General features: G+C 45.3%; 1 protein-coding gene and 1 long non-coding RNA gene across 5 annotated transcripts in view; one reads left to right on the top strand and one right to left on the bottom strand.

Annotated features, from left to right (window-relative positions):
* The window catches only part of LOC115303396, a 51,383-nt gene that overhangs the window by 10,172 nt on the left and 17,797 nt on the right, over nt 1–23,414 (top strand). The window lies entirely within an intron of this gene.
* RFX4 (regulatory factor X4) overlaps nt 1,098–23,414 on the bottom strand; it is a 158,793-nt gene continuing 136,476 nt past the window's right edge. For all 3 annotated transcript variants that reach the window (XM_029953171.1, XM_029953170.1, XM_029953172.1), the window contains 3 exons: nt 13,000–13,162; nt 11,112–11,250; nt 1,098–2,693 (listed from right to left, as the gene is read on the bottom strand). In XM_029953171.1, coding sequence (XP_029809031.1) covers nt 2,421–2,693; nt 11,112–11,250; nt 13,000–13,162 — 575 coding nt within the window. In that variant the 3' untranslated portion in view covers nt 1,098–2,420. The remainder of the gene's footprint in view (nt 2,694–11,111; nt 11,251–12,999; nt 13,163–23,414) is intronic.

A 23,414-nucleotide genomic window follows, 5' to 3' on the forward strand; every position in this document is an offset into this window, starting at 1 on the left:
TGGGAGTGAAATTCAACATCTACTTTCTTTTTGTTGAACAACATAGTGACATTCTTTTTAATGTTTTATCTTATTTTTGAGGGAGAGAGAGAAGGAGGAAGGGAGGGAGACAGAGTGTGAGAGAGGAGGGTTAGAGAGAGAGGGAGACAGAATCTGAAGCAGGCTCTAAGCTCTATCAGCATAGAGCCCGACGTGGGGCTCAAACCCTGGACCATGAGATCATGACTGAGCTGAAGTTGGATGCTTAACCAACTGAGCCACCCAGGTGTCCCAACATAGTGAAATATTTTTAATGGGATCCTATGTAAAATATATCATTTTAATCCTAAAATCATTTTTAGGTATAAATATGTTATGTAATAGCAAGTAAGAGCTTGCTTTAAAAATAAATCTTTCAACATGCAAATCGAGTTGTCAAATTCTCTTGCCTTTTAGTTAAAATAGTCACTGCTGCCATTTCTGGAAATCTGTGGCTCTGAATTTCTCATAGATCCTACTCTTTAACGTTTGGACAAAACAGTCATCTTGTCTCTATATCCTCACTCCTCAGTCCTAGAATCAAAATGCAGTGCTAGAGAAGGACTTTTTGATACTTATTAAGTATTCAGTAATGTTACTGTTCTCTTCCAGAAGTTTATTAGTATTTAAAGCACTGCACTTGAAATATCTTTACACCCATAGATCATTAAAGCATAATGAACTAGTACCAGGGGACCTCTTAATGATGCTGGTAGTGAAGAATAATATTCCCTGTAAGGGCTGAAAGTTTCCTATCCTTTGCTGTCGCGGCCACTGTGCAAACCTAAGACAGATCTCTGTGTGTAGAACTGGTCCCCTACGAACCTCAATTAGGCTGTAGATACTAAATCGTTCAAGGACTGGATGTGTGGCCTATCCACAATTTAATGATTGCTTTATGACAAGATGATGGGAGACATGGATAAGAACAACCAGATAAGACCACTTTGTTTTGCCTACTTACACCCTGAGTATTCAGAATGCTGTTTATCTCTCTCTCTGTCTCTCTATCTCTGTCTCCCCTGCCTCCCCCCCACACAAAGTCATGTCAAATGCAGAATGAAAATGAAGAAATCAGGTCATTTCAATACTTTTTATTTGAGTGTGAAACCATTCATATCTTGCACAACTGTACAGAAAAAACTATTTCCATTTTAGCTGTAGACATGATTATCACACTGAGTGGTGTGATCAAAGATTTTATTTACAGAACAACTGCTAAAACATCCGATGTCATATCTCCATTTATTTCTTACCCATAGGGTAATAGGTCCACCATAATTGCTTGGTGCATTTTATAATACAGAAAGAAAACCTATGTTAATCTCTAACAAACCTCACAAATTGCTACAAATCTGACAGAAAAATGCCTACGAAAAAAATTTTCAGAAAGTACAATACATTTTTATTTCCACACATACACAGTATAGTATAGGCTCAAAGGCACAGCTTTGAAAAAAAATTTTTTTCTATCAAAGTGTCGGAAATTATTATGGTCTTATGAAGGAACCATGAAAGTCATTTTCACACTTGGTGCTTGGTAAGTTAACGTTTGGTCCATCTGGTTTCACAAAGTTAATACAGCAGAGCTGAGTGTGATACTCCACACCACATATCCACATTCTCACAGAATTTTAAAAGCCCCTCTCCTGCCTTTTGCTGACACTAGCCATTGTGCAAACTTAGGACAAATATTTGTATGTAGAAGAACCGGTCCCCTACAAACCTCAATCAACTTAAGGCATACAGAACAGGCCTCTTCCTTCCCTCTAGACAGTGCTTACATTCCAAGACAATGCAGGTACTGTGAATGACATGAGTGTAATAACAGGGAATCTAGAGTCTTCCAGACACCAGAATTTAGCCCCAGTGCTCCAGGAAGCAGTGATGGCACCACCAGGAAGAAGGGATGCGTAGAACATACCTGAGGGCTGTTCACTGGACGGTGAGATGACAGATGGCAAGGTGAATGCTCTTGGTAAATTATGTGCCCATCCAAGAACACAAACCAGACTCTGTCTCTAGTATCCATCAAGACTAATGAGATTTTGTCAACAGGAAAATAAGTAGCTTACAGGGAGTGTTTGCCAACACAAAGCAAAGTCATGGAACAGAGGGAAAAGGCACAGATTGGCCTGCCCAAAATAGTGCTCTATAGAAGCAGTCAAGTCTGGCTTGGCTACAGGAAACCAATCTCACTGGTATTTAGTGAGTCCTGTTTCTGAACTAAAGTTTATTTATCCCACATTGAATCCCAGACTCACATTCATTAGGAAAATGGACACTTAGGAATAGTCCACGAGTTATGATGTGTAGAGATAAAGTCTTCTGGGGGTGGGTTGTTGGGTTTATTATTATTAATAATTATTATTAATATTAAATATGGATTCCTGTGATAGCAGTCATTTAGCCCATCCTGTGGAGGCCTCTCCGTTGATGTAAGCAAAGCCAGGAAAGTGTTGCATATGCTCATACTCAGAATTCCTGCGCGTGGTCAGGGGTGTATACATGTCACTAGAGTTTCCGTACCTCGTGGAATGCACAGATGGGCTTGTGTAGCACGTGTTGGCTGTGGGCACCTCTGGCCATCGGGGGGTGACTGGGGTAGGATGCAGTCTTGGAGTACTGCTCATCAAACAGGGTTCCATCCGGGAAGTGGGGCTATTGAAAGGGTACTTGTTGAGGGGAAAGAAATTCCACAAAGTTAAAATTAGCTTGGAAGTTGCATACACACAATATGGGTCATATTCACAGTTTAAGTTAAATTTCTTAAGGTGTGATTAATGGAAGTTGGTAGGAAGGAATCAGTGAACTTCCAAAAGACGGAACCTTGGTCTAGGAAGTAACCAACAGGAGAAAGGCAAAGGATTTCAAATCCAGAGTAGGGCTGGTGTTCACTCAAGTAGTAATACTGATTTTGTGCTCTTAATCTGGAATATTTGGGGAAGTCAAATCCAAAGAAGGAAGAGGCCCACTGGGAATAAGAGAAGGGAGAGGGAGAGAAGGGGGGGGTAGGGAGAGGGAGAAGGAGAGGGAGAGAGAGAACAGCAGGTCCAAATAGATATGGATATATGGATGTATGGCTGTGAATTTCACCATTAGTTATCGAGATGTTATAGGTCCTACTCCATCAACCCGAGAGCAATACTACCAAGAAAAACACAGTGACACTATTAAAAATAGCATTTTACAGTTGATTCAGTGATGAACTACAGCCTAAAAGCAGGCATCTGAAGAGGAAGCAAGCCAACAGCTTCAAAGCTTATTATCAGTGCCTATCATTTAGAGAACAGCTCTCTTTTGGGTTCACATTCACTGAAGTTTTGAAAGATGCACAAGTAGGAAATGGCAAATTGTTGGGCTTGGTGTGAATGTGGAGGAAGGAGTCCAGATAAGCCAATTGAGAGGGGATGGGAGGGGTGCTTTTGTATAGGACCGAAGAGGGGAAGCAGTTCTAGAGAGAATTAGGAGTAAGAGAAGTGCCTCTGAAGTGCTTCTTCTACATTCTTCTCTGTTTCCAAGACAGCTATGCAAATAAGCCCCTTTTAGTACAATCACTGGGGAGGAAGGGGAGGAGCTCCGGGCTCTCTTTGAGAGCTCCCAGTTTGCCGGCTAGGCTAGTCGACACAAAGATTTCCTTGCTGGGCTACTTAGGGCCACCCCATCAAGGACAGGAGCCAGTCAACGAGGATGGCAAAAACAGCGAGTGGGGGAGAGTGTGTGTGCATGTGTGTGTGTGTGTGTGAATGTATGAATTCTTCTGCTCCCCATCTGTCTTCCCTGACAGTTGGAGAGTGGAGCCCCCGAGGGATTCGGTGGGAGGCTGCCTCCTGTGAGGGAGACAGACAGGCTGAAGCCTAGACAGCTGAAAGAAGGGGCTATGACAACAATGGCTGTTCCCCATAGTCGAGGGGGCCAAAGGGAACCATTCTGCCTTTGACTAGGAGCCCGAAGGAAGCAGGGGAAGGCTGTTAGGGCCAAAGCAGGCAAAGAGAAACAGGTATTCATAGGTCAAGGAAGAGGGCTCCAACTTTCAGTAGTGAAGGCTTTCTCTTACACAGCACAGCGTGCCTTACATAGAAACGGCAGCCACTTCACAGTGAAAAGAACAGGTAGGAAAGAGGGGGAAGCGTGTAGGTGGTGTCTGGGAACTCAAAGGAGAAGGCACCCAGGGCGGTTGCCAAGGAGACTGTGGACAGCATACCAAGGCTCTCCGATCCCAAAATCAGATCAGAAATGCCTAGTGTATCCATGTGCCCGTGTGGGACTGTACAGAATGCCGTGTGTATGGCAGCCGTGTGACCCCTCAGACCTGAGACCAGGATGGGATTGGGCCCTGCCCGAGAAAACAAGATCCCAGCCACCAAACAGGTAATATTAAGAAATGTTATTATAAAACAGTCTTTCATTTTTTCCAACAGATTGCTCCCCCTCCTGATAGACTCTCAAGTAAGCTCCCTGCAAGCGTCACCTCACCTCATGGCGCTCTCGCTGCCACGGAGGCCTCCTCTCCCATCCAATGGCATGCCGAGCCGGTTCCCCTTTTAGAGAATTCGTCCGACCTGTTCGCTGTGCCTAAAACTTTGTTTCCCACCCCTACCCCCACGGTCCTTGCATGCCTGCCTCTTTGATCCTTTTTCAGATCTCAGCTCACATGTCACCTCCTCAGAGACTTTTCTGAACCTCCTATCTCAAGAAACTAAGTGTTTCACCCTCTGCCTCTCAGGTCAGGAGCTCACCATCCTGCTTGTTAGCAGCTTCTTTCCACTGGCTTCTATTCATAAGCTCCTGGTAGGGCTATGTCATATTCGCTACCATATTGCCAACATCTGGAACGCTGCTTGGCACCCCCGTAACTATCTGGTGGCTGAACACCAGGGTATTACCCCTAGAAATAAGCTTCGGGATCATATAATTCAACCTTGTGAATACAGATGAGAAAACGAGGACTCAGGAGGTGAAGCATCCCGCCCAAAGTCACACTGCAGGCTAGCGCAAGGCCGGGCATCCAACCCAGTGCTGGGGCAGCACTTCCCCCCACATCGCTCTGGTGCAAACCTAGCACAGCCTGCCACAACGGAATCCCACAAGAGAGGAAGACACCCGTTATGTCTTCGTGTCTCTTTCTTGAAGCTCCCTCCTCCCCTACACACCACAGGGCCTCATCTTGCTGGTTCGGACAGAGCCCCACTTGCCTTGGCCAGTGTAGGTAAAATGTCACAGTATGGACTTGGAGCCTCTTTCTCATAGAGCCCCAGAGAGTGTGGCTTTGTGCCTCATCAAGGACCCTAGATGCAGCTGTGCCCAGGGGTTGTGTCACAGACTCAAAAGAGTAATTGCCTGGAAATGAGACTGGCTCAAAATATCCCTAATGGGACAATAAAATCCTGTTACCACAGAATCCAGCATGGAAAAATCTGTCCTGTTAGGTCAGCTAATTGCAAATGAGTCAGTGACTCGTTTTCCCCCGTGGTGAAGAGACCATTGAAAGACAAGAGGCTGGAAGGCTGGAGTGCCCGCTGCCTCAGCCTGGTGATTAACGCCACCAAAGAAGCTTCTATTTAGTGTGGTGGGAGCGGCTGAGGCCGGCCTGTGGCACCAGCCTCACCTTTCACACTTTACATCCGGTTTCATGCAGCGTCCTTAAGCATGCTGGGCACAAACTCTGGGGTCCAGCGAGCTCTGCACAGAATAAAGCCACTTTTTGTTGAGGGCCCATAACAGGAAGTTAACCATTTTCTGGGTTAAATCACATGCTGTCGCTACTGATGTTAACCTGGAGATAAGTCTCCAGTTCCCACTCTTTGAAAGAGGTGAGGAGTGCTTGTGGGCTCACGTGTGTGTGTGTGTGTGTGTGTGTGTGTGTGTGTGTGTGTGAGAGAGAGAGAGAGAGAGAGAGAGAGAGAGAGAAAGAGAGAGAGAGAGAGAGAACATGAGGAGTCGAAGTTTCTGTCAGATGGCCATCTCAGCTGTGATGGACTCTGGGCCTCTCTAGAATCATATGAGGAAGTTCTATTTTGAGAAACAACTCCCCACACCAAGGCTGATTTTCCTGCACGTGGAGAGGGGAAGAATGAGCCCTTTATCCCTGACCCTCACCAAATGGGCTGCTACTTGGGCAAGGGGTGAAAGGTGGCCCAGTCAGGAGCGCAAACTGTTTTCCTATGAAAGGCGGCTCTCACACTGCACCACAGTGTTGCCAGTGGACAGTCCACATCCACTGAGCTTTTAGGGGCTGGACTGAGTTAATACACATGAAACACTTAGGATTCCCACACAGTAAGTTTTCAAAATGTGTTAGCTATTATTTTCTTTTTGCCTCTACAATCATGGTCCATTAATAACAGGAAGAGCTTTAGTGACTGACCATCTGGTCCTACCTCTCATTTCACAGATGAGGGGACTGAAGTCAAGAGAAGGGAAATGATCTGCTTGAAGTTACACAGCAGCTTAGTACCAGAGCAAGGATCCATCCATTTCACTGACAAGTATTTAACTGAGTGCCTATTACAAACCACATCTATTCTGGGTCCTGGCGATATAACAATCAGGAAAAAAAACACCTGTTCCCTATATTCATAGAGGTAGTATAGCAGGAGATGTAGATATTATGCAAAACATAACAACTGTGGTGTTATGAGAGATAATAATAATAAATATGAATAGTGTTCACTATGGGCCAGGCCCTGTTCTAACCTTTATTAACTCACTTAACCCTCACAACCCTAAGAAATATTACTATAATTCTCCCCATTTTTTAGATAAGGAAATTGAGGCATAGAACGAACTAGAGGCAAAGTTGGGATTTGAACCCAGGAAGCCTGGCTCTATAGTAACAGATCTTATACCACTATGGTTGATTGATTTTTGTCCTCTTTGGCTCAAGATGCTGTCCCAAAGTGGAACACCTAACCAAACTGGCCCTGGGCCGTGCTGGGCCCGAGAGGTTCTGTGAGAGTTAATCGATGGGCCGGCAAGATGAGGAACAGAGAAAAGCTTTCTAGTCTACTGTACGTGAATTTCTAGCCATAGTTGGTCAAATGGCTTTTGAGCTCAGGCATCTAGTTCACATTCATGGCTGCTGACAGGGTAGAAGTTCCACAAACACATGTTGAATGAGGCTCAGAAATAGCCATGTCTTTAGTCTTGTTTGTTTTCTCTTTTCGGTCGAGCCTAAGAACGGACACCTGGGAAGACACAGCTGAGACCATCCCTTGTTCACTTAGTTTGATGTGAATAAGTGTAGCGTAGTTGCAAGAAGGGTGTTTTTCTGAAATAATTGAAGCCTTACAGTGTGAAACCTCCTCCACCTGGACTCACTAATTCAGAAATTACTAGAATTCGAGCAGGAGTGGAGGTTTACCTTTGTTGTTACCCTAGAGGAAAGCATGTGTTGTGCAAATAACTAGTATAAATAAGAGCACACACAGACTCTGTTTCAAAAACCAAATGACTTCAAATTATTTTGAGCAAATGAATGCTGGGATGCATGCAATCACTGCCCTTCGCAGATGTGTTGTATCCGTCTTTAAGACAGGTTTTCATCTGCAGAAGTTAGTTTCAGTTACACTTGGGCTGATGACCACTTGCATTCCTTAATCATATTCTATAACTATGGTTTTTCTTCAATTCAGACTCATCTTTTCCCCAGTGAGTCTGATATAATGAAGTGTGATATTCAGTACTCAGGACTGGAACAGCTTGACCTCTGCTCTGGAAAGCTAAAAAAAAAAAAACCCTAATTAACCCTGCAGTGGATTGTCCCCATTCTGCTCAACATTAAACCAAAGTACCACAAGAGGAGAGAAAGTGAGTCTAGGGTATGTGATTCTTTTTTTTTTTTTTTTTTTGGTAACTTGAAACTTGAAACTGATTGAGAATAGTTGCAGTAACTTACTGAATTTGCGGCCAACCCTCCAGAACATACTGGGTGCAGTGTTCATTGCCCTGGGCTTGGGGTTCAAAGCTGGCGAATTTGCATGGGAGTCTGCTTTGCTACTTAATGGATACATAAGATGGGGCAAATTACCTTATTAGGCTGTTTCCTCTTTTTTAAAAACTGGAAGAAAATGCCTTCTTCCTAAAGTTGCTACGAGAAGGGAGTCCATGTATTTAAAAGTGCCTAAAACAGGGCTTGATGCATAAATGTTAATGAAAAACAAAACAAAGGACTCTGTCTTTAGACCCTACCTTCTCCAGAAGCACTATCCCTGATCCCCATCAAACTAGGTAAAGCGATGATGTCAATGACTTCTCACCTCACTGTACAAATGGAGGCTAAGGCATAACCCTTTAAGCGTAGAGTGTGAGTGCATGGTGGGGTCAGCAGTTGTCAAAAGACTTTGCTGAAGGGCCCCTGGGCATGGTGCTGAAGGGGCTGACTGACCTGTCACCTCTTCCTCCGTGGGCTTTCAATTAGTCCTTGGCCCTTCAATGAAGAACTTCTATCAAATGATAATGCTCCATTCGGGGACTGTCTGGCTTCCAGAGTGGAGGCTGCAAACCTGTCTTTGATCACCAGGGACCCCATGGGCCTTTAGGAGACCCTGGTTTCTTTTTATGGCAATGTCTTTAAAAATATCACCCCAGGGTGCCTGAGTGGCTCAGTCAGTTAAGCATCTGACTCTTGATTTTGGCTCAGGTCATGATCTCATGGTTTAGGAGATTGAGCCCCATGTTGGGCGTTGCTTGGAATTCTCTCTCTCTCTCTCTCTCTCTCTCTCTCCAACCTTCTGTTCTGTCCCTCCCCTACTCACTTATTCTCCCTTTCAAAATAAATAAACATTAAAAAAATAAAAATAAAAATATCACCCCAGAAATCTCATGAGGAGGGACAAGGGAGGGAACACAATGCCAGGCACTGTGGCTTGGGACTTTAGCTTGATCTCTCTCGCCACTGCTGCTCAGATGACTGTCTCCTCCTGGAACATAAGTTCTTCAAAAGCAGGTGTACTTTTGTCCCCTTCTCCACTATTATCAGAGGCTAGAGTGCACTTGCCACACACTCAGCACCTGACCATCATTTGAGGAGTAAATGAATGAATAAATGAACGCATGAACACATGCATGATCTGCGTCTACTGCTGCTAAGTGTGACCCAGGCTCTGGCAGCAGCTCTGAGTCATTGTGCAGATCACAGTGAGGAGCACAGACTTTGCTCCCAAAGGAAGCAGTACCTGAGGAGCTGGCTTCTCTGTGTGATGCAGTTGGAGACCTATAATGAATTCCCCAGGTGATGGTTTAGTGGAATCGACTTCTTGGCTTGTTTGGGGATTGTACTGGGGCTTCCCCTGGTACTGCAGATGTAAATCAAAACAGACATTGTTTGCCCCAAGTGCCCGTGTATTGTGGATACACTCTCCTCAGTGCCTTCCCTTGGAGGCCCATCTGTGTGCTGACAGCTGATGCAATCATGGCCTCCACCCTTGCTCAAGTCCCACTATCTCGATTCTCGATGTCTGTAAGTGCTCTGCTGCAGGGCTCCCTGCCTTGATTGGGCCCCTTTCCAGTTTATCCTGAGTGCCCTCCTCAAGCAGAGCTCTCTGCTTACCTCCTGGGCTCCCTTCCCCACCGGCGGGATGGAGTGAGTGTCCTCTGCACTCCTTTGTTTGTGTTGCCTCACTTCCTGTCTCCTCATCTGTTCGAGACACCCTTAGTGAATGCCGGCAGAGAGGTGGCAGAGGGCCATGCGCAAGAGCTTGGACACACAGGGGTCCCACTGCCTGGCTTCAAATCCTCAGGCAGGTGACGCCCACTTCTTTTCTGCAAGGATCACCGTGACGATGTGTTAAGTGCTCGCCACAGAGCCTGGCACATACAAGTGTTCAGTAAAAGTTAGCTATTGCTTTTGACAGGTGCCATGACCTGTGGCCCAGGAATATTAGGCTTAATTTTTGCTTTCAAGGAGCCCTGGGGTCTCCTGTAGGAGTCAGGGTAGGCAGTGACAATAACGGGGTGTGAGGAGGGTCACCAACAGAGGCGCTGTGTGAGTCTAGACCAGTGCCACCTCATAAGGTCCTGGAAGAAGGAAGGGTTGCTGTCCTGAACAACAAGCAGAAGGTTGGAAAAGAAAGTCGCAGCCTGAGAGAACAATGTGTGCGAATTGCACATGGGTTGGCAAGGCTGGAGCAAATGGTGGTGGGTGGTTGGGAGGCCACAGAGGCAGGCAGAAGCCAGATGGTTACAAGTCATAGGAGGCATGCCAAGGAATTGAACTTGACTCTGAATGCGATGACATGAAAAGAAGGAGAGTGTTAATGGCCAGTCAGGATTTTTCCAAAAGACTCCTCCAGCTGCAGCATAGAGGATAGATCAGAAATGGGGCAAGTTTAGTGACATAGAGACTGATGGGAAGGGTCTTGTCACTGTCTAGGTTAGACCTGAGCTAAGGCAAGGACACTGGGGGTTCAGAGACATTGAGGATGTGGAATTGAATAGAACTGGTGACCAGAGCAAGAGGAAGTGTCTGAGACAAGTGGAGGACCCAACACTGGATGATAGGTACAACCACGATTTCCGTTCAGCACAGGCTGCAGGGAGTTGACTTGGTTTGTTAGACAAGGGAAGAGCCAAAGGAAATGTGTGGCCTGAGAACAATCTGATAAAGGGCCCATTTCAGGAGGATTCTTCTGGTGAGGTTGTGTGTGTGGACTGGACTGGAAAGGAACAGACGTGAGACCCAGGGACTAGTTACAATGACACCGAGGTAATAGTCTTGACTGGACTCAATGAGGGTCAGCACCAGGAGGATGGGAGACAAAAGATCCCAAGTGAGGGGGGTTGCCTGAGAAAGGGCAGCAGACATGGCAGCCGACTGGATGCTGGGATCAGAGAGGCCAAAGGGAGGGCAGAACTAAAGACAACTGGTGCGCACCCATGTGCGTGTGAGAGAGTAGAGCATGACCGCTGGCTGAGCACCCACTGTGGGCAGCCGCTGAAGGATGGAGGAGCCCCTGAGGAGAAGGCCATCCTCTCCCTGGTGACACCCAGGCTGCACACTGTATCCAGAAGGCACTTATTAGCTGTGTTAAGGTGACTAGACCTGCCACCAAGCCTGCCCGGGCCTGGACAAACCAGCAGGCCCGACCACTCACCTGTGCAGAGCTCCTGTGGTAGGGGGCATAGTGCAGCGGTCCCGAGATGGCTGTGTCATGGGGAAGGGCTGGGTACTGGCTCTGCATCGGGGGAGGGTGCTGGTTGCCATAGCTCCCATAGTTGTAGCTCCCCGAGTACCTACACCGCAGGAAGCACATTGAGTATTGAATATTGTGAGTCACGGCAGGGACAGCAAGTCACTTTGACACCCTTAACAATCAACCTCATCTTTCCTTTCTCTTTTAGTTCTTCTTTCTCATTTTCCATTGTTCTCCTTCTTTTTGGTTCTTACCACCTCCACCCTGTTGTGGTGAGTTTAAACTCCCAAGTTGATTTTCCTTCTCAGCTCGGCACACCTCCCTCACCACCCAGAGAGTGCTTAGGGAATGAAACGCCAGCTCTGAGCAAAACATCATTAGTGATGGAAACCTCTACTCTCCTGCTCTGTTGAAAAGCCCCACATTACAGCCCGAAGTCAAACAGGAGGGAAAGAAGAGGTTACTTTGGGATTTAGGTTTTGTATTGTTCAGGCCTTCGCTTGCCCCTAAGCGGGGGAAGGACGTAGTGTGTTCCGAGGAGCTGTCTGGGCGCGGAGCGGGCGGTGAACCCTGGGGCACGGTCAGCCGGCTCTCAGAGCCTCCCGTGCGGAGCCTGGCTCCATACCCTCTGGCTGTGGGAACACGGGCTTCCCACAGCCTTGTTTCTCACACTTGTAAAAAATGCTGCCCCTCGTTACTCCGGGGGTCACATATGTGAGGACATCTAGAAAATAGAAATTCCTGTAAAACTTGGGATATTCTTATCACTGTTCTTCTTAATAACATCTTTACCGCAAAAATGCTGCCACAAGACTGCGTGGGTGTCTATTCTGCCATTGCTCCAGGGTCAAAAAGCTTCCTGAAACAGATTTCAGTCTATTCTAAATGTGTGGGAAGACACTCTAAGAGGTCCCCCAAGAAAATAGTGGCTGCCCTAGTCACCGGCCAGGGGCGCGTGAAGCCGGGCCCACAGCCAGGCCTGTGTGCAGCCTTGGTCGTCACCTGGCTGGTGATGCTGGGCCGCTGTGTGGAGGAAACCGGAGAGGGCCTCTTCCTGTTGCTGCTGGAACCTGCTCACAGCACCCACAGGGCAGAGTCTTACCTCCTTGAGCATCAGGGGCCTTTTTTAATGTCGTAAGTGGTTTTCGGATTACTGCACGTTAGACATTAGGAGATTAGTGTCTTTTCATGAAGACATGCATGATGGCCAGAAACTACTATGATTCAGGTAACGCTTGTAAATGGACTTGCAGTTTATTCTTCATACCACCACCACCACCACCACATAGATTTAGGAAAAAATGGGCAAAACGAAGGATTTCTTTCTTTGTGGCACAAAGCACAGAGATTTGGTGCCCACAGGGATTCCTGAACCCTGTTAGTAACTACTGTCCTCCAGGGACCTTCAGCCGTCGGGTGGGAAGTCCTCCTCTAATCCAGTCGTAGGAGACCCGGACCCACCATGAAGGCTTCCCACCTGGGGGAACTGCTGGAAGGGAGTTCTCTGCTGAGGCTCTAAAGCAGAAAAGAAGGAAGCACACAGGCTCTGGAGTCAGACAGATGCTCAGCCTGCGTCCTGCATTTACCAGCTGTGTGACCCTGGGGAACAGAACTTGAACAACTCTGTTTCCTCATCTGTGAAATGGGCTCGCTAATGCCCACCTCTCTGGTCTCGTGGGGCCTGCAAGAGACAGTTCGCCACAGTACCCTACAGTGCCGAGCCCTCTGAAGTCTCTACAGTGGGCACCGCTCTTCCTGCCCTTTCAGAAAACAGCTGCAAGTGAACCCTGCTGTTTAAAACCAAATTTAAAAGTATGGTGGTGGCATGCATTCCAGGAAGGTCACCTACCCATGCTCCTCTCTGTGCGGATAAACTGGTATCCGGTGTGTGACGGAGGAAGAAGGCACATGAGTACTCCTCATGCAGGGCAGCTGCTGGGCGTTTTCAGCTGGGGACCCTGCTGCCGTGGTCACCGTATAGGTCAGAGACCACGTGTATGACTGCATTGCTCCTACAGAGACAAATGAAGATGCATAAATCACTAACACAGCTCTTCCACGCCCTGTTCTTAGAACACTTCAGTGGCCTCCCGTGCTCTTTAAGCTGAATGTCAAAATCTTTACAAAGCATGTGTCTGGTCCTTGCTGACCTCACAAGAAGCTTCTCCCACCCCTGCCTTTGTTCTCTGACCCAGACACATCTTTCTTTCATTTTTCCAGAGAACCATGATTCCTACCACCCCAGGGCCTTTGTACATGCTGTTTCTGCTGTCTGAAACCTCATTCTTCCCTTAGTATCCCCTATCTCTTAACCCCAGACTAAGTCAGATCCTCTCCTGCACTGTAGTTCTTCATAGTGCCTACCACAGTCTGTAATCTTACACCCATTTATGAATGATTTATTTAATACCACCCCCCCTCAGACTAGAGGCACCATGAGGGTAGGTGTCTCGTCGACTTTGCCCCCTGCTGGATCCTCAGTGCTTATTAGCACAGAGCCTGCTGACCAAAAACTTTTCAATAAAAACTTTAAAAGGAAGAAAAGGGAAAGAAAAAATAGAGAACGAGGGAGGGAAGGAGAGAGGACAAAAGAAAGCTCAGGAAGGCACAGCCGAGTGACTTCTCAATACTCAACTAAACAGGTGTCGGGGCCAACAGACTGCTCTAAGCAGCCCTAAGTAGATTATTGGGCTCTGCCTACCCAGGTCTGTTTGAAGATTATTAGACAGTGACCTGAGCGGTGACCTATTCCATACATATTGCTAATTCCATTAATTTACTTTTTAATTGGATACCTTGAAAATGGTAGGGATTGGGAAGAGAAACTGACAAAATGTAAAACCCTCTAGATGCTTAAGAATTTTAGGAGATGGCTAGATAAAACGATGGTAATTTAAGAAATCATTAAGTAATACACTCATTGGTTTCTGATAAATTTTAGAATGTTGATATAGTGGAAATAACTAAGCCTATTTTAGGAGCTGGGGGAATAGGATTCAGCACCCCCTTGCAGACAGACACAAGGAAGACTGAAGAATTGGGTAAGGAAGGCCATTTTAAAGGTGAAGTAAAACTTGGTGCTCCATTTCTGTGTTTCCTGCAGCGGATCTTTTCTATCTCAACATTCCTGGGGGAAGACAGAGGAATAGTTCTCATTAAAAAATGCAGTCCATTCCATCCCAAGGACTTTGCAAAGAGCACATGAGTAGCTGCACTGACATGGAGCATGTAGAAGAAAGGGTTGGTGGACCAGCACTATGCCAATTACATGCCAATTACATCAGTGAGGGATTCCTTGAAAGCCATGTGAAAATAGATTCCTACTTTGAACACATTTGTTCACTATTAAAAGAACTCTGTATTGAACTTTTTTGTAAATCAGGAGAATCCTTTGGAATGCAAATAATGCCCTTTTTAAATGACATGACAAAGGTTCATTCTAAGAGCATGAAAGAGACACTATTTATTCAGCATTTAATAAAGCCCAGGCACTGTGCTAAGTGCTTTACAGATACCCTTAAGATAAATATCATGCCCACTTCACAGATGAGGAAACTGAAGGCTAAACTTGAAAGAACTTAAGGGAATGCATAAGAATACAGAAGATTCAAGATGATATAAATGTGGGAGTGAAAGAAGAAATTAAAACTGGAGCAAAAAGTGTAACAAGGAATGAGGCTGAACATGCACACTCTTCCTGGAAGAGGTGGGCCTTAAACTTGGCTCAGAGATTTTCCGGGAAACAGTGCCACAGAGGAAACCTGACAGGTCAAGAGCCATTATGATAGTATGCAAATTGCTCAGGAGTAAACTGTCCTTGGAATTAAGATCAAACAGGAAGTTCTTTCAGATGCCCCATAAAAGGCACCTGTGAAGTGCTCCACAGTGTCCTCAACACCACCCTTAAAACAGGCTCCAAGTCTTGATTCTCAGGGTTCCTTATGTCAACAAACACTGCAGGCTAGGGGCATTTCACTCAAGTCCAGTTCAGAGAAATTTCGAATGTTAACTTGCCGGAGGTCCCAGTGGGTGGGACCTTTGGTGCTCTGGACTCCAGTCTGCCCCATGCTTTCTATCCTCTCTACCGTATTGCTTCTTCGCTCTGGCTCCTAGCCCTGCCGTGTACTGGCTGTAACATCTTGGGCAAGCCTCTTCAACTTTAGGAGGGTTTCTCTCATCAACTGCAAAGCAAGCATGATACTAGGCATCTTGGAGAACTGTTGGGAGGGTTAACTGAGACGAGCGGAGGATGTGGGAGGCTTTTAATTGTATTCATGCACTCTTCACTGTGAATTCAGGTATTCTTATACGAGCCTTTCTTAAAGTAAACATTTCTATATGTCCCATTTCAGATGCCAGGGAAGAAAGACAAGTTTCTTTGGTCAGATTCTGTCACCAGGGATGAATCGTTTGAATAGCAACAGAAATTCAGCTAATTACGGCAAACTTCTAAATGTGTTTTTCCGTAAAATCATAGGTGTTCTTATTCATCAATATGGCTATAAGTACCCCTTCCTGGTTTGCACATGTACATCATACACAAAAAGATAATGAGTTGAGCAGGCTATTTGTTAGGCCTCATTTATAGTAACTGCAGGAAGACTGGAAAGAAAAAATTCCAAAATGATCATGGCCCAGATGACTGGATTATGCATGATTGCACTCCTCTATATTTTGCATTTCATATGAAGTCGTATTACTGTTAAAATTTTTTAAAGTATCCTTTTTATTCAAACAGGTTATCTTTAGGTGGTGAGGTGAGGGAGGGCTTTAAAGCATTTCTTCATTTTGCTTATCTTTATTTTTCTATAATGGATGTGTATTGTCTCTGTGAAAAGAAAAATGTTATTAAAATATACTAAACAAACTTTATAATTGGAGATGGAATTGGAGGGAGGTGGGGAGTACAGGAGAACAATGAACCAGCCACAGCAAGCCCCTGGGACCTCAGGACAGCACAGCAAGGTCAGCGCATATTTAAAGGAGGTAGCTCACGAAGCCAAATGATTTTCTCTTTTTCCCCAAGCCGTAGGAAGACAGAGTGATAATAGCCATCACCTGAGAGAATGAAGTAGAAGTTACTTTTGTATGAGCTCCTGGAGCACAGCAACTGTTCCTTATTCATCTCTGTATCCCCAACAGAGGGTCTGCCAAGAAGTAGGTGTTCAGTAAATTTTTGTTTCATTGAATTTGTTGTTGGAGGAGTAAATGCTGCTAGAAATAGACGTTATCAAACAAAAAGCTAGTGGAACTCTTGGAAAAATGGGCTCCTGTGGTCTGGGAAACAAAACCCCTAAATGGCCATGTGCCAGCAATCTAACAGACCCACTCAGGCAGGCTTAAGCAGATTAACACCTACTGGCTTGGGTGAGAAACCCTTTTTGCCTGGGGACCAGAAAAGAACACCCCTTCCATTCCCTTTCCTATCAGTGGGACCTCCAGTGAGAATTGCCGCTGCTTCTTTTTTAAGGAAACTAATAAAAGGAAATGTGTGCAGTTCACAGTTTGTGCTTAATTTTTAAGACAACGCTAATGCTCTTTGTTTATTGGTAAAACAATAACAAACCTTCCCTATTTGCCTAATTCCCCTCTTTCTCCTTTTCTCCCTGACTCGTACGCCCACCCTTACTTCAAAGTCTGAGAAGAGTGGAGAAAGCCCCCTGATCCCTGAGAATACGATAAAGATCCCCAAAGATCTGAGGAGCCTATAACGATGAGTGTCGTCCATGTTCTAGTATTAAAACCGCAGGAGAGGGAGATTTCCTTTCTTTTCCATCCCCAACAAAATGTTTTTCGTTCCTGAGTTGTTGTTGTTGTTGTTTCCTTGGAGGGGGTTTTCAACTCAGGATATGAAGGGTGCTTGAAACATAACAGGCAGTCAGTAATTGACTTGCTGAATAAATGAAGGAATGATAAATTATCCATCATATACCAGACCTCATGCTATTTTTATACACTGACCCACTGAATCTTCGCAATAACCTTTGAGGTAGGTGGTATTGTCTCCTTCTTTCAGGTGAGAAAAACTGAGGCCTAAGACTTGCTCAGGTGAGTGGCAGAGTTGGGATTTGAACCCAGATCTGCTCAACTCCAAAGCCTTTCCAAAACAACAGTTGCTTCTCACACCGGAATGTGCATTTGAATCATAGGAGACACCAGAATGTGCATTTGAATCATAGGAGACCTTGTTAAAATGCAGCTTCTGATTCAGTATGATGGGAGCTGAGCCAGCAAGTCTGCATTTATAACAAGTGTCTAAACAATGATTATGTGCTTACTCCGTGGACCACACTTTGGGCAGCAAGGCTCTATAAACAACCTGCTGCCTCCGGTCACGCATGCTGCATGTTGAGGGCCATTAAAGATCAGAAGTTGTAAGGTTCTGGTGCAGACTTGTGAAAATTCAGGCTACTTTCCAGTCTACCTGGGCATGCCCTTCCTTCAGATCTTGAACCAAACTGTTTGAACTTTTCTCCACTAGGATTCTAGGAACCATCACACATGTTGCTCAGGTTTTGATCTAACCTAAGCCTTTTGTTAGTACCTTCCTGAGAAATAAGCTTCTTTAAGTATGTCCAGATTCTGGAACTGCCTATATAGTAGCCACTAGCTGTAGATGGCTATTTAAATTAAATTAATTAAAACAAGGGGTGCCTGGGTGGCTAAGTTGGTTAAGCATCTGACTTCGGCTCAGGTCGTGATCTCTCGGTTCATGGGTTCGAGCTCCATGTGGGACCCTGTGCTGACAGCTCAGAGCCTGGAGCCTGCTTCAGATTTGTGTCTCCCTCTCTCTCTGCCCCTCCCCTGCTTGGACTCTGTCTCTGTCTCTGTCTCTCTCAAAAATAAATAAACATTAAAAAAACTAAATTAATTAAAACAAAGTACAATTAAAAATTCAGTTCCTTCATCGCACTAGCTACATCTCAAGTGCTCTGTAGCCCCATGTGGTTAGTGTCTACTATCTTGGGTAGCTCAGATTAAAAATAAAAAGTTGCCATCACCATAGAAAAGTCTACTTGAACCGTTGGCTATCCATGGCTCTATCCCCCATCAGCTACTATCCATCCTCAAGGCAGTAGTGCTTAAGGAGAATACTTGCTGAAGTTGAAAACCTCATCTGTTTGCATTACACTTTATCAGTAGCCCCATGACCAGGAGCAGCAAATGGATCTGTTCCCAGAGAGAGATAGGGCCGCTGCCCATCTCTGCAACTCCCCCCCACTGCCACTCTCCACTTATGTATGTCCACTAGTCAGTCCTCACTATGCAGGCTCGTCTCTGCCTCATGCTTGTGCACATGCTGTTCCCCACTATTTAAAATGTCCTTTTCCTCTCCCCAGTCTTTATGTTGCTGACTCTTTCTCATACTGCAGGTCTTGGATCATGTTTCCTCTTCATTTATCCTTATTTATTAAAGGCCCTCTCTGACGATTTCACAGCACACTATCATTTTCTTTATGACCTTTTTGATTTATTTAGCTGGTAGTTTACTTCTGTATCCACTCTCCTACCCACTAGAAAACAGGTATCACAGAGGCTATGACTATGCCTGTTGTTTTCACTTCTGTACCCCCAGGACATGGCCCAGATTAGACATGGAATACATGGAGTGGACAAAAGAATGAAGGAGCAAATCCAAAGGCTCCCAACACCAAGCCAAGATCTTGATGATGTGAGGTCAAGGAGAGATTAAGTAATCTATTTTCAAGCCCAGTTTATATTTCCTAATTCCACTCCTTTAGAGAAAAGGAAGCAGCAGGGATAGAGGTTCTGTAAATGAGTCATCATGGGCTCTGGGGCAGGGCTGCTGTGTCCACCCTGTCCCACTCATTTTAGCTGCCCTCAGATAACTAAGCTTTTGTTATTTGGAAAGAGTAGGAGCCAGTTACCTTTGTTACATCCTCAAGTGATGTAGAGAAAGTGCAGCTGGGCAGGCCAGATGTTCTAAGTCGGGGCCATTTATAAGGAATTTGCCTTTATTTCTTTAGGCATCCTAGCATCTCAGTGATTTAATTTGCTGGTTTTGTGTTGCAGGGAACCCATGGTGGGAAGGTGAAAACATGAGTTTAATAGTTAACTTTTATTGTCATTGCTAAAGGAGGGAATACTTCAAATGACATCATAAACCAGGTCTTAGAGCCCTTCGGAGGCCTCCCCAGGACAGAGTGGGAGCTTTACAGTTTGTGTTAAATGACAGTAAAGAATTGCAGCCCAATGTCATGTTAAGTGGGCTGGTCAGTTTGGCACCACCTGCCACGCTCCTAAGTGGGGAAAAGAGCCACTTTACCTTAATGAAAATTAAAGTTTCTGAACTTTGCTGGGACAAGCGTGAGGTGACAAGCTCTCGAAGTGAGGGAAGAAAATGGATAAATGGACTAGATTTTACCTTGTGGAAATCTGTTGAAATGGGGTCCTTTACCCAATCTCTTTCCATGGCCTTGCCACAGACTCGAACATGTCCAGTCAAAATCAGCCACATTTCACGTTCGGTTTGAGGTGCCTAATGTTCCTTTCCTTTCACTTTCTTCCAGCCCCTGCCCCCCTTTTAAAAACTATTTTAATAAAAACAGTCCTAAGAAAACATACGTAGAAATACATGTTAAGTATGGAGATAGAACGAGATAGATGAGCAGAATGGCTGTTTCCCTAGTGAGTCATAACTCATTATCTATAATATACTACTTTGTATCCACTAGTCCCTGTACCAACGGATGCCAAAAGATTATGTGCAATGAATTAATTTTCTCTTTGTGCTCACCAAGCATTCATAATACTGTTCTCTTTTTCACAGCTGAAAAATGGGGAAGTGTCCATCAAAAGTGAGACATTGATAATGTGGAAGACACCTGATTGGCCTTGACTCTAAATCGAACTTGATAATATACATATCATCTGAGCAATGATAGTCAGAGTACGCTAGAGACCCAACAAAATTAACTAAGTCACATAAAATTTCATTTAACATGTTAATAAACTGTTTTAGCCAGGAGTTATTTGTTTTATTTAATATTCCCCACTACTTCTTCTTTTTTTCTTGCTTCCTGGTTTGGGTCCTTTTTAAAAAATTGCTTTTTTAAAAAAATTGTTAACCACTTCAGATACTTTTTGGAAAGTAACAGTATATAAATCAACCAGTAATTTAAAGATGGAAATAAATATTAACTGGGTATAAAGACCATATGTTAACATAAAAAAAAGAAAGATAGCAAGTACATTTTATAAGATACATAACAATTGTTTTCAAATTCATAATGTTGGTCAATGAAATATTTGCACAAATCCCCAAATTTAAGAAATCTACTATAATATATTTCTAATACCTAGGTGTATATCATGGATAAATGTGCTTTATGCTGCAATGTCTATAAAACCATACATGTTGTTAGGAAATTATGTCTATGTTTCCTCCAAGACCATGACCCACATCCATGCCAAGATCCAGTCTAATTTCACAATGGAGTATTTCAAAAGTGGTACTTGAGAAAAATATTACACATACTTTTATGCAGGATGACATTTTTAATGCCCCCTGGAGATATCTGAGAACAAAGCAGGAATGTGCCAAAATCTTCAAAGGTTATGATCATCTGAAGAGAACCTGTTTCACATTTGTATTTCTAAGATGCTACTTTTATGACTCTCGAACGCACTGTGCAGAAATCTCTGAACACATTTATGGTATTCCTGTGGCTCTGACTATCACACCTGCCACACCTTGGGGCCTCCAAGGTGCTGTGAAGAAAGCCAGGCAGACTCATGAGCTGGATGAGAATTATGAAGAGATCCCAGAAGTGTTGCCTTCACACCCTTCCCATCCCTTATTCCCTTAGAATCTCCTCGCTGGATATGCTGCACCATTGCAGGGAAGATCCCCCTTGAACCATTTCTGCCTCACAATGCAGAACTGTTTTATTTGCATAATTTCCCTGTTTATTTTAGAAGTAAGGATGTGATCACTAACTGGCTCATGTGGGTGTCTCCCAGGAGGGTGGGGGGTGGGGGGGAGGGCCAGCAGGATTATTCAGATGCTGTTCTTGCTGCCTGGGTTTCTTCCTGAGGCAGGAGACTGGGGGTTGTTGCCCCGTATTCCAGCCTTGAAAGGACCCCTGAGCAGCTGAAGAGTTGTGGATGGTGCTCACGTTCTCTTCCCTTTTCACATTCAGGGACTAAGATTGTTCTTTTCTCCACAGCTTCTCTTCTCAAGCCTCCTAAGCAGAAACTACAGTGACCCACTATGGAGAGAAAATGGGAGGGACGAGGGAGGAGGTCGCATTCTTCCTCCTCAAAGTGGACAGGAAACATGATTTCAGGTGCATCCATGTAAACAGATGTGATGCCGAAATCTCAATTTCCACAGAAGATGAGACTCTCGGCAGCTGCGCACCCAAAGTGAAATCAAAGCTCCACCTAAGGCCAGTTACTGACACCCCTACTTCTCAATGCTCTCAGGAATCCAGTCTCACCAGTCCCTGCCAAGGGAACAGAGTCTGTCGGCAACTTTCTGCCCCTGGCCAAGTACCGAAGAGGGCAGGCATTAGAGGCTCTTAAGCACCTGCTCATTTCCTCTCCGAGTAGCGCTAGTTCTGGAGAGAAAGGAAACTTGAGGGAGGGAATTAATCAAATATTCTTAGGATGCGTACTTTATGTTCTCTGAAAACCACATGCTCTGTCCTGCCTCCAGGCCTTTGTACCACTTACTTCCTCTGCCAGACTGCCTTCTCTCACATTATTCAGCCTTCCCAGACCTTCCCGATTCCATGGCCTCCTTTTGTATTCCTCTACCCCCTTCTCCAAACTTAGCCCAACTCATCACATTATTTGTGACTGCCAGCTTGCCTATCAGAACCCTAATCTCTAAATCATAAACTGCCAGGGGGTGGGAACCCAAAGGGTTCCATACACAGAAGTCACTCGACAAATATTTATTGGATAAGTGGATAGATAAATGGATGGACATGTGAGTGAGTGAATGGATAAAAGACAACATCCTAAATAGAGTAATCTCACCCTGTTTATGTGGTCTTCAAAAATATCCAATTCAATCCCCAGTCTATTCTGAAAATTATTCTAAGTAGAACTAGGATACAAGCAGGCTCATGCTGTCAGGGTCTGGATGAAGATTTTTTTTTTGAAAGAGAAAGAGAGCACACGAAAGAGAGGGGCAGAAGGAGAGAGAATCTTAATCAGGCTTCACATATTCTGTGTGGAGCCGAACACAGGGCTTGATCCCACATCCCTGGGATAATGACCTCAGCTGAAATCAAGAGTCGGGCGCTCAGCTGACTGAGCCACCCACCCAGGTACCCCTGGAGGAAGATTCTAACCTAGAGGGTGAGGGAAATGAAGAGATGAGTACCATTTCATCAGGTGGAGGTAGCAGGAGGAGACCCCAGAGGTGTCTCAGGGTGCGAAGCGATTTGGAAAATGAAAGTGCTTGCAGGCTCGAACGTGAGGTGGTGGACTCTGTCCCAGCACTTTGAGGAGGCACAGCTTCAGGGGAAATAAGCCCAGTGGGCAGTGAGAAAGTGGACAGATAAGAGCAGAGGCAGGTAACCAGTTTGAGAGTCGCTGGATGTCCGAAACGTGGGGAAGGCCCGAACAGACATCAGTGCTGCCATAGCAAGGAATGGGTCCACCAAGATTTGAATTAGAACAACTGGCTTGGGAGGCGTGGTGGAGAACGCTGCCTGCTTCCCCAAATCTATTTGCCTCCTTCCCTATCTGGGGACATGCTACCCTACATCTCCCAGCCTCTCTGTGGGGTTACGTGAGGCCATGTGACTAAGTCCTCCCTGGTGGAACGGAAGTGGAAGTGACATGTGCCACCTTCAGTCCAGAGCCTTTGAGAGACTGGGCTTTCTCTCTATACACACCTTCCACTTCTGTCAGCTGGCTGCAGACTTGCCAAAGCCCAGGGCAGTGGTCCTCAAACTAGTGTGCATCAGAATCAATGAGAGGCTTGTTGAGCAAATCTCTGATTCAGTAGGTCTGTGATGGGACCTGATGATGAGCATTCCTAACAGGTTCCCAGGGGATGCTGACACTGCTGGTCCATGGACCACACTTTGAGAACCATTGCCCTGGAGTATGGTGCCACCTAATATGGAAAGAGCAGTGTTTCCAAAGGGTTGCGTTGAAGAGAGCCTCGCCTCAGACCTAAGCACCCGGCCAGGACTGTTCACAAGCACAGAATAGATTCCTCTTGTGTCCATACATTTTGGATCTGTTGTTACAGTAGCTTAGCCTATCCTACCTAATACAGGA

This window comes from Suricata suricatta, chromosome 10 (assembly GCF_006229205.1).
Source record: "Suricata suricatta isolate VVHF042 chromosome 10, meerkat_22Aug2017_6uvM2_HiC, whole genome shotgun sequence".
NCBI lineage: Eukaryota > Metazoa > Chordata > Mammalia > Carnivora > Herpestidae > Suricata > Suricata suricatta.